Raw genomic sequence first — 13176 nt, 5'->3', positions numbered from 1 at the left:
TGCTCACTGCCAAATTTTGAAGTTGTTTTGACTCCATTAACTCTGAGTCTACCGTGTTGTGCCCGTAGAGATTAACAAAGTCATAAAATTCGACTCAGCAGGCCTCATCAACATTCTGAAGTTAGATTACTTCTAACTATAGTGTTGGGTCCATAGTCCTGATTCTGTCTACAGAGGTCAAGTCAGTTTTATTTATAGAGCACATTTAAAAACAACAAGTGTTGACCAAAGTGCTTTCAGAGAGATTAACATGATTAGAATCAAACAAAAACTCAGGAATGATCAAATATAAATACAGGAATTGTCAAATAAAAACACAGACATAAATAAGAGGATATAAGTAAAGTGAAAAAAGCATAGCATATCGCAGTAAAATCAGCACAAGCAGCATTGCACAAACAACAAAGAAAATACAGATAAAAGCCAGAGAGTGGTCAGGCATGTCATCATGATGACAATTAAGAAATTAAAGAGATGATTGTTTAGACGAGTTTCAAAAATATTGATGGAAGGGGAAGATCTTATTATTAGTGGCAAACTATTCCAGAATTTAGGGCCAACAACTGAGAATGCTCAATCATTTTTGGTTTTTAACTGGGTGCGTGGAATTAAGAGCAGTGATTGGTCAGCAGATCTAAGGGGTCTGGAGGTGGAATGGGGAATGAGCAGTTCAGCGATGTAACCTAGTGCCAGTCCATTCAGTGCTTTAGAAACAAATAAAATAATCTTAAAATCAATTCTGGTACCAGTGAGGAGTCTCGCTGTTGTATTTTGAACCAGCTGTAGGCAAGATAGGACTGAGTGACTGATTCCTACGTAGAGGGAATTGCAGTAGTTGAGGCGATAAGAAATAAAAGCATGAATTATAGTCTCCAAATCTTTAACGGACAGGAATGATTTTTATTTTGAAGTTGATCTAAGATACAAGAAGCCAGTGCTGACAACTGAGTTAATTGAGGTCAATTCAAGTCAAGTCAATTTTATTTGTATTGCCCAATATTTCAAATTACAAATTTGCCTCAGTGGTCTGTACAGTAATACAACATCATGTCCTTAAACCTTGCATCGGATAAGGAACAACTTCCTAAAGAAAAGAAAAAAACCTTTAACAGGGAGGGAAAAAATAGGAAGAAATCTCAGGGACAGCAACAGTATCAAGTTTTAAAACAGAATCAAAGATAACACCGAGATTTCTTGCATGGGACTTTACATTCAATGACAGAGGCCCGAGAGCATTGATTGTGGTTGCGGAGTTGTCTGCAGGGCTGAAGATTAAGACCTCCGCCTGGTTTAGCTGAAAGAAGCTTTTTGCCATCCGGGATTTTACATCTTCAGCGCAATTTAGAAGGGCGTTAATGCTGCATGGATCACAAGATTTCAGCAGGAGATACAGCCAAGTGTCATCAGCATAACAATGATAGGATATATGTTTTCTGAAAATAGACCCCAAAAGAAGCGTCGTCGTCATTGGCTGTTTTTAGCCCACATTTTCTAGGGCGTTCCCCTGATTTGGGGGAGCAGTGCTGTCCCTAAAAAGGGCTGCTCCATCACAAGGTTGCTGCCGAATCCACACAAAGTTTCCCAGGTTCATGTTGAGACGACCATCAGATCCTTGCCGCCAGTTGTGTGCCTTTGGTGCTTTTAGTGTCCAGGATGATCAGTCCCTGCTCCCATCACTCCACAGCATCGCCAGTGGACTTTGTGGGGGGGTAAAGCATGGTCCTCAAAAAACTCTCGGAGCCATTTGCTAAAGCCTTGATTAAAGTGGTGATCAGGTTGCGACGCCGGTCCATACTGTTTGGCCTGGGAGGATCCAGTTTCATGGCAACACAACAATGAAGACGATGAGATCCGCCACAAGTTGTAATCAAGTGATGGTCGGATTGGGAGTCCGAACTGCCCACTTGGTAGGCACTTATGAGCCAGGGATATGTGGGATTTTTTCCGCGGTCCCGTTAGGCTTTAGCCACCTGAGTGCTGCCCAGGTTACGCCAACTCCACAAGTGAAGTCCGGTCAATACTGCGAAGAGGGGCCTATCCGGGGTTTGTCACGCATTCAGGAATCAGTAGCCTGTACCTTTCAGCCTACATCACAAGACGCTTCTAGGGAAAATAAAATAGGGTCTACAATGGAGCCTTGTGGTACTCCACAGGAGTTGGATGCGGAGGAAGAGGACACATTATCAATTCTAACCGAAGCTAATTGGTCTTGAAGGTAGGAGGCAAACCACTGATGAGCCTGTCCCTGAATGCCAACAGCTTGCTTAAGGTGGTCCAAGAGGATGGAGCGATCAACAGTCTCGGAAAGCAGCTGAGGGATCTAAAAGAATTAAATTAATGTAATTTCCAGAATCTAAAGACAAGAACAAATAATTTTTCACCCACAAGAGAGCAGACTCTCTGCTATGGTGTGTCCTAAAACCTGACCGAAATTTTTCCAGTATGCTGAATTTGTCCAAGAAGAGGAGATGAGTTGAGAGAAAATTACTTTTTCAAGAATTTTAGATAAAAACGAGAGCTTTGCAGTTGGTCGGTAATTATAAGGGACAGACAGATCTAAGTTAGGTTTTTTGATCAGAGGGTGAATGACAGCATGTTTAAAGACAGCTGGGACATCTTCCTTTAACAGGGAGCTGTTAATTATTAATAAATTACTAGGCCCAACAGTGTCCAGCACCTACTTAAGTTGGGAATAATGTCTAATTCTTACTTATAAAGCACTTCAAAAACTGGCTCCTCGATACCTCACCGATCTCCTCTCCCCCTACCAACCCTCTCGGTCCCTCAGATCCACCTCAGCCTACCTTCTCTCTACCCCCAGGTCCAACCTCTGTGGCTTTGGTGACCGAGCCTTCTCCAGAGCAGCTCCCAGGCCCTGGAACTCACTTCCCCAAATCATTAAGAGACTCAGAATCCCTCCCACTCTTCCAATCCCATTTCAAGACACACCTTTTCTCCATTGCCTTCTCGTGCCCCCCCCCCCTCCGCTCATACACTCCTGGTTTGGGGCAGGCTGGGGACAGCCCTTGACCTGCATCTGTAGTCTGTAAACCCTCGTCGGATCGGTAGAGGGGGTGGAGCAGCGACCGGGCCAGCTCGGAAAAGTGGAGTAATTGGCCGGATACAATTGGAGAGAAAAAGGGGGAAAAATCCAAAAAGAAAAATGATAATCATCAGAGAATATGACCAGGATGCGAGAACACCTGACTAGTCGTTCCTGTACAGCTCCCATCTCATAAGCCTAATATTTTTTTTTCCAAATACAATCCTCACATTTACAGAGATCAGTCAGGAGACAGCGGTGAATCCGGTGGACATCGTCAGCACACTACAGTCTCTCCAGATGCTCAAATACTGGAAGGGAAAGCACCTTGTCTTGAAAAGACAGGTAACACTATGCTATATCTCAGTAATAACGCCTCTGTTCTACCGTCTGTTTTTGATACAAAATCTTACATCCATATTTTCCTATAGCATTGCAGTTAAGATTTTAAACTGGCATAAGCAGCATTCTTAGCACTTTTTGAACAATTTAAAATGATCATTATGGTTAAATAATCTCGAATTCACATCAGAACACTAAAGAGTACAAGGTTCAGATGACTTACCACCACGAGAGTAGATTTATCATCAACTCACTGTAGTTGAGTTCAGTGTCAGGAAGAGATGGAAACTGATGATCCACTGTGGCAACCCCTAACGGGAGCAGCCAAAAGTAGTAGTAGTAGTAGTAGTAGTAGTAGTAGTAGGTACTTAACTAGATTAGATCAGGCTAGCATTGCAGCAGTGCTGGTTTAGGGAAGCGATCACCCAGCATGCTTGCATGTAGCTTTATCTGCTAGCATCACGTGAAAAAGCAAGGATTGCAGCCATGCACAAAATCGCCTTTGTTTTTGTGCTGTAAAAAACCTCAACAACATGCTCAAAAACACTAAAGTGGTTTTGGCCACCGACGTTAAAGTCACACATGAATTGCCACTAGCTAAGATTCGAATCTTGCCAAAAACAAACTCTTTCATTTCCCCTTCTCCCTCAGCTTTCCCTGTTTTTGAAATCAATTAGACCCTCAGTAAACCTGTTATTATCTACGTATCCTTGCTTTCACATACCGTGCTTACGTGCTCCTGAAATCTGCTGTACAAATAGATGTGCCTTGCCTGTTTGATCCTCCAGGACCTGATCAACGACTGGAAAGCCAAGGAGACCAAACGCGGCAACAGCAAGACTATTGACCCCACAGCCTTAAAATGGACGCCGCCTAAAGGGACGTAGAACAGCTTCCTCTCATCCCCCCCCAACCCCTGAACACATGCGCGCACACACACACACACACACACACACACTCTTAGGTGCACTTATATGCACGTGGTAACCCTTAACCTTCAGACACTTTGTCTAAAAACTGCTTAGAGCATCCACAGTCAAGACACTCATCCGCCCTGGGTCCAACACTCACTGTCAAGGTTGACTTGTTGACCTGATTCAAACGACAGCCGCCTCGCTTCACGCAGACAGCAACAGTGTAGGATGTCAAACTAACAAACAGACCGACTGAGGGAGAATTGCATGAGTTTGTATGGAATATTACAGAGAAGAAAGCTGCATGGAGTCAGGGGGTAAAACCCGGTTCGGCTCCACAAAACAAATGGAGCCAAACCTGGCCTATTTAATAGTCCAGCATTTCAGATTAGAGAAGGTGGGCACTGTTACAAGGACGGGCAGAGGCTCCGCAGTAGAAATGGTCCCCTTCATTTAAAAGTATAAGCGAATTCGGCGGAACGCCCAGGCCCATCTGACATGAGATATCAACAATGGCAGTGTATCCTAACAGATGCTAAAGTGCCGATTCGAACGGTTTTGTCCGACTAGCTCAGCATCCCAGCTTGATATTTATTTTTTATTTTATTATATTTTATTTTATTTTAGGGTGGCACGGCGGCGCAGTGGTTAGTTCGGTCGCCTCGCAGCAAGAAGGTCTTGGGTTCGAACCCCGGGGTAGTCCAACCTTGGGGGTCTTCAACCTTGGGGGTCTGACTGTGGGAGGAAACCGGAGCATAACCCTTGGGGGTTATGCTCCGGTTTCCTCCCACAGTCAAGACGACATGTAGGTCAGGTAAATCGGCCGTACTAAATTGTCCCTAGGTGTGAATGTGTAAGTGTGTGTCGGCCCTGTGATGGCCTGTCCAGGGTGTCTCCCCGCCTGCCGCCCAGTGGCTGCTGGAATAGCCTCTGGCATCCTCGTGACCCTAATTGGGGTAAGCGGCTTGGATAATGGATGGATGGATGGATATTTTATTTTCTTTATTCTATAAAGGGAGTTGTCTTTTTTTAAAAAATGTATTTCTGATTTTCCCCTTTTTCTCCCAATTTAGTGGCCAATCAAGCCCTATTTTAGTTCAAACACCCACCCTCGTACTGCATGCGTTCGCCAACTGCATCTCTCCGGCCGGCAGTCTCGAAGGAGACGCCTCCCCACTTCCGTGACAAGGCGACTCCAGGCCGAACCACTGCTCTTTCCCCACACACACAGAGGCGCATTCATGTGACGAACACAAGCCGACTCCGCCCCCCTCCCGAAGACAGCGTTGCCAATGATTGCTGCTTCATCGAGTCCGGCCATAGTCAGATCTGACGAGACCGGGGCGCGAACCCCGGTACCCAGTGGGCGACTGCATCGACACAAAGCCGATGCTTAGACCGCTGCAAAGAGAGTTGTCTTTATGCATACTCAATAATCCAGGTAAGAAAATCACAGGAAGTGGAATCAGGTCATCTGGACACAATGTTTACCGAGAGAGGAACCAGCCCTCTCTCTCTGTCTCTCAACCAGTTTCTCTCTCGATAAACATTGTGTCCAGATGACCTGATTCCACTTCCTGTGATATAAAGACAGTTGAGTCTATGAAACTTTCATATTCAACATTTCAGACTACGGTGTGCCTCATAAATCTATAGATGTGGTGGCTGCAGACTACCACATGCCTCCTCCCATACATGTGGAGTCGCCAGCCGCTTCTTTTTACCTGACAGTGAGGAGTTTCACCAGGAGGATCACGCTGTTCCCCCCAGTTCCCCCTCCCCCCCAAACAGGCGCCCCAACCGACCAGAGGAGGCGCTAGTGCAGCGATCAGAACACGTACCCACAGTTGCCCACTGGGGACGGGTTCGCGCCCCGGTCTCGTCAGATCCGACTATGGCCGGACTCGATGAAGCAGCAATCATTGGCAACGCTGTCTTCGGGAGGGGGGCGGAGTCGGCTTGTGTTCGTCACGTGAATGCGTCTCTGTGTGTGTCGGAGAAAACGGTGGTTCGGCCTGGAGTCGCCTTGTCACGAAAGTGGGGAGGCGGTCTCCTTCGAGACTGCCAGCCGGAGAGATGCAGTTGGCGAACGCATGCAATACGAGGGTGGGCGTTTGAATTAAAATAGGGATCGATTGGCCACTAAATTGGGAGAAAAAAGGGAAAAATCAGAAATAAATTTTAAAAGAACACGTACCCACACCCGGCTTCCCACCCTGTAGGGACGCCCGACCAAGCTGGCGGTAACGGGGATTCGGACCGGCGAGCCCCGTGTTGGAAGGCAACGGAATAGACCGCCACACTCCCCCGGACGCCTGATGTTGTATTCTTTACATCAGACTCGTCGACCCTTAATTGACTCAGAATGAGATTCTGGTCCAATGAGGGTAACAACATAAACCCAAAGGACAGCGGGATGCGTAGCAACCCTTACAGACACCCTCGCTGTGTTTATCTGTCACTCATTTACGCAGGGTTCACCAACGAGGCCTTCTTGGCCTCATTTGTTATCTGAAAGGCCAAACTAATTGTAGAAAGTAGCATACCTTCTCCGAGACACCTGATTCGTACAGAGCACCAGGCGCCCTCGTTAATTGAATCTTGGACAGCCGGTGTTGAACCTGTGCTGCACTTCATTCTGCTGTCGAGACGCTCGACACAGTGCAGGTTGACAGCACGTTGACTCGTGCTCCACATCTGGCCAGACACTGACCAGCTGGCTGTGACTAAACAGGAAAATGCCCGTGTCCAAAATTCATAAAGGTGTCTAAGAATAGGAGTACGAACCATGATATCCTGGTCAGGTCACGTGACCGCGCCCACTGAAAAGGAAAATTGGATTTGAACCAGTCCTTACCAGAGGTTCACTGACGAACGGCTTCACAGTGTTTAGGATCTTGTCTGTCATCAACCGATCGTATGTTGAGTGCAATCCATTCAACAACAAAAAAAAGTGAGATTACTCCTAAGGAGTACGATGGTCCACATTGTTTTATCCTTTCTGAGAAGATTTAAGAAGCTTCTGCTTCAGTGCGGCAGGAGACATGGCTAAAAGACATCGGTCCAAGGTCGTTGACTATCTAATGATCTCACTGGAAGCAGAATACATCAATTAAACACTAAAATACCCTTAAGAATCCCGCCTATGGGGCGTCCGGGTAGCACAGCAGTGTATTCCGTTTCCTACCAACACAGGGATCGGTGGTTCGAATCCCTTGTGTTACCTCCGGCTTGGTCGCGCGTCCCTACAGACATATTCAGCTGTGAGTGGGAAGCTGGATGTGTGGGTGTGTGTCCTGGTCGCTGCACTAGCGCCTCCTCTGGTCGGTCGGGGCGCCTGTTCGGGGGGAGGAACTGGGGGGAATAGCGCGATCCTCCCACGCACTACGTCCCCCTGGTGAAACTCCTCACTGTCAGGTGAGAAGAAGCGGCTGGTGGCTCCACATGTATGGGAGGAGACGTGGTGGTCTCAAGGCTCAGCGTTTTCGGTTTTTGCCGATTTTCACGGAAAAATACCCAGAATTTTTTTAAAAGGAGCCGATTTTCGCCCGGATTTTATGTTCCCACGGATTCAAAAGTTGTTCCTGTTCATGTGAGGTTATGTAACAGTGTCCTCTGGCGGCGGAATTCGACGCGCTGGATGGCTTTGAAAAATAAAAACCGAAAACACTGAGCCTTGGGGAGTCTGCAGCCCTCCCCGGGGCGGCAGAGGGGGTGGAGCAGCGACCAGGACGGCTCGGAAGAGTGGGGTAGTTGGCTGGATACAATTGGGGAGAAAAAGGGGGGAAAATCCAAAAAGCCCCAAAAAGAATCCCAGCCGTAGTTGGAGCCAGGCTAACGCTGCCTTCGCTCTGTTCGGGCTTGGCATTAGAAACAAGGGAAGCGTCGGGTAAATGAATGCTGCCCTCGCATTGTGCACATATTTGTGTTCTTGCATTGTGCACGCAGTATTTGTGTGTTTGCAGGTAACACTTTGTAAACGGTGCGAGTGAGCGTTGACGGCGGTTGTTGGATCCCAGAGCAAACGAACCGCTCAGCTTTCCTCTCATGCAATAATCCCACATCCTATATTCCAGTATGCTCTCATTTCACCTGCCAGACCGGTCGACCTGTCTGTAGCTGCCGTCGGCGAAGTTGTGGACCTCGTGACGTCCCCACCCGGAAGTGACTTCAAATATGTCCCTCCAACTGTCTGCACCGTCGTTTTGTTTTTTAACCTTCTGCATTTCTGCAAGCTAGCATTAATACTTGTGCAGAAACGTGTGATGCGGAGTCTGCAGGACGTTTAGCACAGAGAGATCCAGACCCTCTCCTCTTTCGACGCCAGAGAGTTAGCAGCCGCCTGCGGAGACGGCGGGGGGAAGCTCCACGATGCTGTTAGGGGACGGGGAACCGTCTGTCTGGGGGTTTTGCGGTGGTTTTGTTTTTGTGTTTTTGTTTTGAATATTTTTATCCTTTTTTTTTTTTTTCCTACCTCCTATGGTTCATCACTGTTTAAGCTAGTGGCCTTGTTAACCTCATGTTGATTTATTCCTTTGACATCTTGGTGAGCGAGTGTGTCTGTAAAAAAATGTTCATTTCAGTCCAAGCAAGAGGTCAACGTTAGCTCTTTTTTTTTTTTTACCCTTATTTTTGTTTTAAAATATGCTATTTATATTTTTAAGATCGTTTCAAGGTGCCCATTCAAATGCTAAAGGAGGGATTTGTGCAGGAATTCCTATTGCCCAGAACTGGCTTCCATTTATATATATATATATATATATATATATAGCTTTTTTTTCCCTGGAAACCATCAATGGTGTTGATAAAAGTGCTCAACAAATGAGGAGTGGAATATTAAGCTAGATGTAGGGGAAAAAACTAACACCTTTCACTACAAGCTTGTTGAATACAAGCTTATTTCGTGTGTCACACACTCATCTGCTGCCAATGTGACTAAACAACGATGAAAAAACACACACACAGTAGTCAATAAATACTACGTTGCCCCGCGTCACGCCCCTAGTTACGATACACAGCAACCAATAGCAGACATTACAACCAATGGGGTAGGGGTTGGGGCTTGTTTTGAAAAAGCAAGGATTTAAAGGGCCAGGGCACCGTTGAAAAAAACCTACATTTAAAATATAACCAGATAACGTTCGAAATATAACAAGATAACATCACATGGGGTACTTTATGTATGTTATACTATATGTAAAGTACCCCATTTGATGTTATCTGGTAATATTTTAAATGTGGGCTTTTTCAACAGTGTGCTGGCCCTTTAAATCCTTGCTTTTTCAAAACATGCCCCGACCCCTACCCCATTGATTGTAATGTTTTCTGTCCCCCCATTGGTTGCTGTCCACCGTAACTACCTACCCCGTTGGTTGTAATTTTTCAAATGTTTTCTGTCCTCTCATTGGTTGCTGTCCGCCGTAACTAGGGGTGTGATGCGGGGCAACGTAGTATTTGTTGACTATTGTGTGTTTTATTCATTGCTGTTTAATCACATTGGCAGCAGATGAGTGCGTGACACATGAAACAAGCTTGTACTGAACTGTATTCAAGTTTTTTCCTATATATATATATATATATATATGTATTTTTACTGTCTCATAAAAAATTTACTTGACTCACTGGATTATTTTGCTCCTTATTTGTTGAGCACTTTCCCTACCATTGTGTTTCTTTTAAGAAGTTATATATAAAACACACACATGTTCTAAGTCATCTTTTATCCTATGAGCGATGTGTCATCACTGTCAGCTGAAGAGCAGGAATGCAGGACTGATGGCAGTTCACGCATCTACCTGAACTTTAAACCGAATCAGTCCGAGTGTAACGTCGAGGACTCCGATGTGTTTCGTTGCTAACTGTTGTGTATACAGGCAACGTTAAGTGGCAGTGGAGACTCTGGCGTCTGCCCAGCATCACTCTGAGTCGGTGTGTTCATGGTAGCAGCTCGTGTGTAACTGACACATGGGGAGGACCTCTGTTGGTGGGCAACTCTTAAAGGGTCTCATTTCGTTTGTTATTGTGTCATATATTTTTTGTTGTTATTTTACAGGGTCATAAAACAAGTGACTTTTTCTCATTATTATTTTGGCTGTAGTTCTCGGGTGGTTGTCTGCCCCTAATGCCCTCATACTCTTCATCGTGAAGACAGAGCAGATGATGATGCTGAGGGCTGAGCTTTCTCCGATGTGAATGTTGACTTGTGTTTTTATGGTCTCGTGGTTCCTTATCACACTGTGTGCATTAATTGTTTTGATTTGTTGTTTGCATCACGTGGTTGTGTTACGTTAATGTGTCCTACGGCGGGCCTGGGTGGAGAAGGAGAGAGAAGTGGTCGAATCACTGAATTCTGTATATTTACCTTGTCGTACCTTTCAGATCACCAACACGAGTTCTTTGACTTCGGCTGTTGCCAGATGTTTTCCTCTGGAGGTGCATTAGCAGTGAATGGATCTTATTGTCGTAGGCCTCGCCTGCGTTTGAATCCCAACAGGACTTAAACACCCCCAGTATGTACCCGTCAATCAAAAGGCCTTCCATGTCTTGTAACGCGGATGCACTGTGCCGTTCCATATTGTTTGTTAACTTCTCAGACGTGTTGAGCAAACGCGATGTTTACCTGCCCCACGTCCCTCGAACACTAATGCTTCACCGGTCCGGTTTTATTTATTTCCTGAAACTTGTTTTCCATTGCCTTCTTTTGTGATCCGACTTCTTCCCAGATGGCAGACACATTTGGGCCTAATCTGGGGCACTTTTGGTACTTACGGCTCAGTTACGGCACTGGCAACTGTTGTGTGGGCCAGACGTGGCCCAAATGTAATGAACCGGGCTTGACTTGGGTTACGGCACATATTGTGTGTGCCAGATGTGGCCCAAGTGTGGCTGAGTTGAGGCAGCCACACTCACCCTGAGTCAACGCCGTCATTCAAGGCCAAATGTGGGCCGTAAGATACCTGTAGATGTGGGCCATATTCCGGCCAAAGGTTCTTTGCTCTCTGGGTTGTTGTCCGCTGGTTTTCACCGCGCCGATGGCAGCCGTAGATAGTGGGGCTGCCACGCCAGAGCAGCCTCGTGTAGGTTTACAGAATGAAATGTTGTTAGTTGAATGTCAGGACAAGACGGCAGCGCTGTAGAGTAACGATAGGCCTTCCATAATCTTCCATAAGCTACCAGCAAGCAGTCTTACGGAGTACCGTAGCGATGCCAGATCCCTGCTGCATTTAAAGCACGCACAAAGGGCAGGACCGAGCGGAGTAGTGCTGCATCCATGTATGGCTGACTTGTGCTGCTTTTCTACTCGCTTTCCCCGTCTTTGCTACTCCTTCAATAAATGCAAATGGTGAACAATGCTGTTACCCTTTGTCTTTGGTGTTCCTGTTCATGCGGCGGGCTTCAACCTGGCAGCGGCGGGCAGTGGGAGGTAACAAGAGGGGGGGGGGAAGTGCTCATAAGATGGGAATCACCCCCTCACCTGTCCCATTAAACCAACATCTGCTCAGCAATAAACAGGAATTGGTCCTGCTCACCAGATAATGTACTGTTCAGTCTGACACAAATTATAATATCAGTTGTTTTTTTATACTTCAGCGCCTTGTCGATGCACTCACAAAAACCAGGGAACATTTCCACATCACAAGGGGAAAAAAACAAGATCAATCAATCAACCAATCAATCACGTTGCATTTTATATAGCGCTTTTCTAGCTGCAACAGCCACTCAAAGCACTTTACTAAGCCATTATACTTTACATTGTTTGATTTCATTTTCAGAAATGAAAAAAGATGGTGAATGACTGGAAAACTTAGATTTGCAAGTAATGAAATCAAATCGATGATGACATATTGTAGCGAATTGGGGGGGGGGGCAACCACAGGAACTGCCGCAGCCGGGACGCGAACCGGTATTTCCCGCGCCGCGGGAGACATCGCTAACCGCTCGACTAAAGGGTCCGACCCGTTAGCTAACGTGTCTACTTATCCATGGACGTTACAATATTGATTTGCTTCGCTAGAATTATAAGTAAAGACGCCAAACAATACATTTTCACAGGAAAGGAAAAAATTCGGGATCGATATATTGGGAAATAAATGTACCGACATCTTGCCTTAAAGTACAAACGTGGGGACCAGACCAAAATAAAAGGCATAAATCTTCTGGCACCAGTTGACAAAAAGAGCAGTCCACATCCATGGCGTTTTTAAGTCTTCATAGAAGAGGTCTTGTCTCGTTGGCTAAGAACTTCCTGCCCGGCAGCGTCTCCGAGCTGCCGCCCGGGTGAGCTGGCTTCTTTAGAGGCTTTGACCAAGCAACCTGACTCTCGTGCAGTGATTTAAACCACATGGCTTTGTAAAAGGTATTTCAGTGTCCCGGTAATCTTCATGCTAGGCTGTAATAGTAGCCTGGGAACCAGAAGAATCTACGAGTTAATGTTATACATCTGCTCTGGCATATATCTGGCCACCCTCCTGTTCAAACAGATTTCTAGCCGACCTGGCTCAGGTCGGGCCAATCACACCATTTATCTAATATGGGGCGGGTTTGATACGATGACGTGCAGCCTTATTTTTCCCCACCCGCATTCAGGGAACTCTGCCTTCGATTGGCTAGTACTCGTTGCCTCCCCTGGTTGGGTTGGTTAGAGTCAGGGTGGAGTTAGGGATAGGGATAAGGTTAGCCAATCAGAAGCAGAGTAGGGGCGGGTCTTCCCGGAATGCGGGTGGGAAGGGGAAAAAACCCCACTGACGTATCAAACGAACTGGACCGTATATTTTCTCAAAGAATAACAAACAACTGCACTTTTTGTACGTCACACGTTTCGTTGCTTTGATTGGTTGTAGGTCTATGCAAGTGCGTCCAGAGGCATTTTGGTCTGCG

The 13176-nt window shown here is 46.2% G+C and overlaps 1 protein-coding gene across 2 annotated transcripts in view; it reads left to right on the top strand.

Annotated features, from left to right (window-relative positions):
• The window catches only part of LOC130133234 (histone acetyltransferase KAT7-like), a 29945-nt gene extending 25653 nt beyond the window's left edge, over positions 1 to 4292 (top strand). For both annotated transcript variants that reach the window (XM_056301961.1, XM_056301960.1), the window contains exons 14-15: positions 3282 to 3388; positions 4174 to 4292. In XM_056301961.1, coding sequence (XP_056157936.1) covers positions 3282 to 3388; positions 4174 to 4272 — 206 coding nt within the window. In that variant the 3' untranslated portion in view covers positions 4273 to 4292. The remainder of the gene's footprint in view (positions 1 to 3281; positions 3389 to 4173) is intronic.
• The last annotated feature ends 8884 nt before the right edge of the window (positions 4293 to 13176 follow it).

Source organism: Lampris incognitus, unplaced genomic scaffold (genome assembly GCF_029633865.1).
Source record: "Lampris incognitus isolate fLamInc1 unplaced genomic scaffold, fLamInc1.hap2 scaffold_252, whole genome shotgun sequence".
NCBI lineage: Eukaryota > Metazoa > Chordata > Actinopteri > Lampriformes > Lampridae > Lampris > Lampris incognitus.
This window is presented reverse-complemented; position numbering and strand designations above follow the sequence as displayed.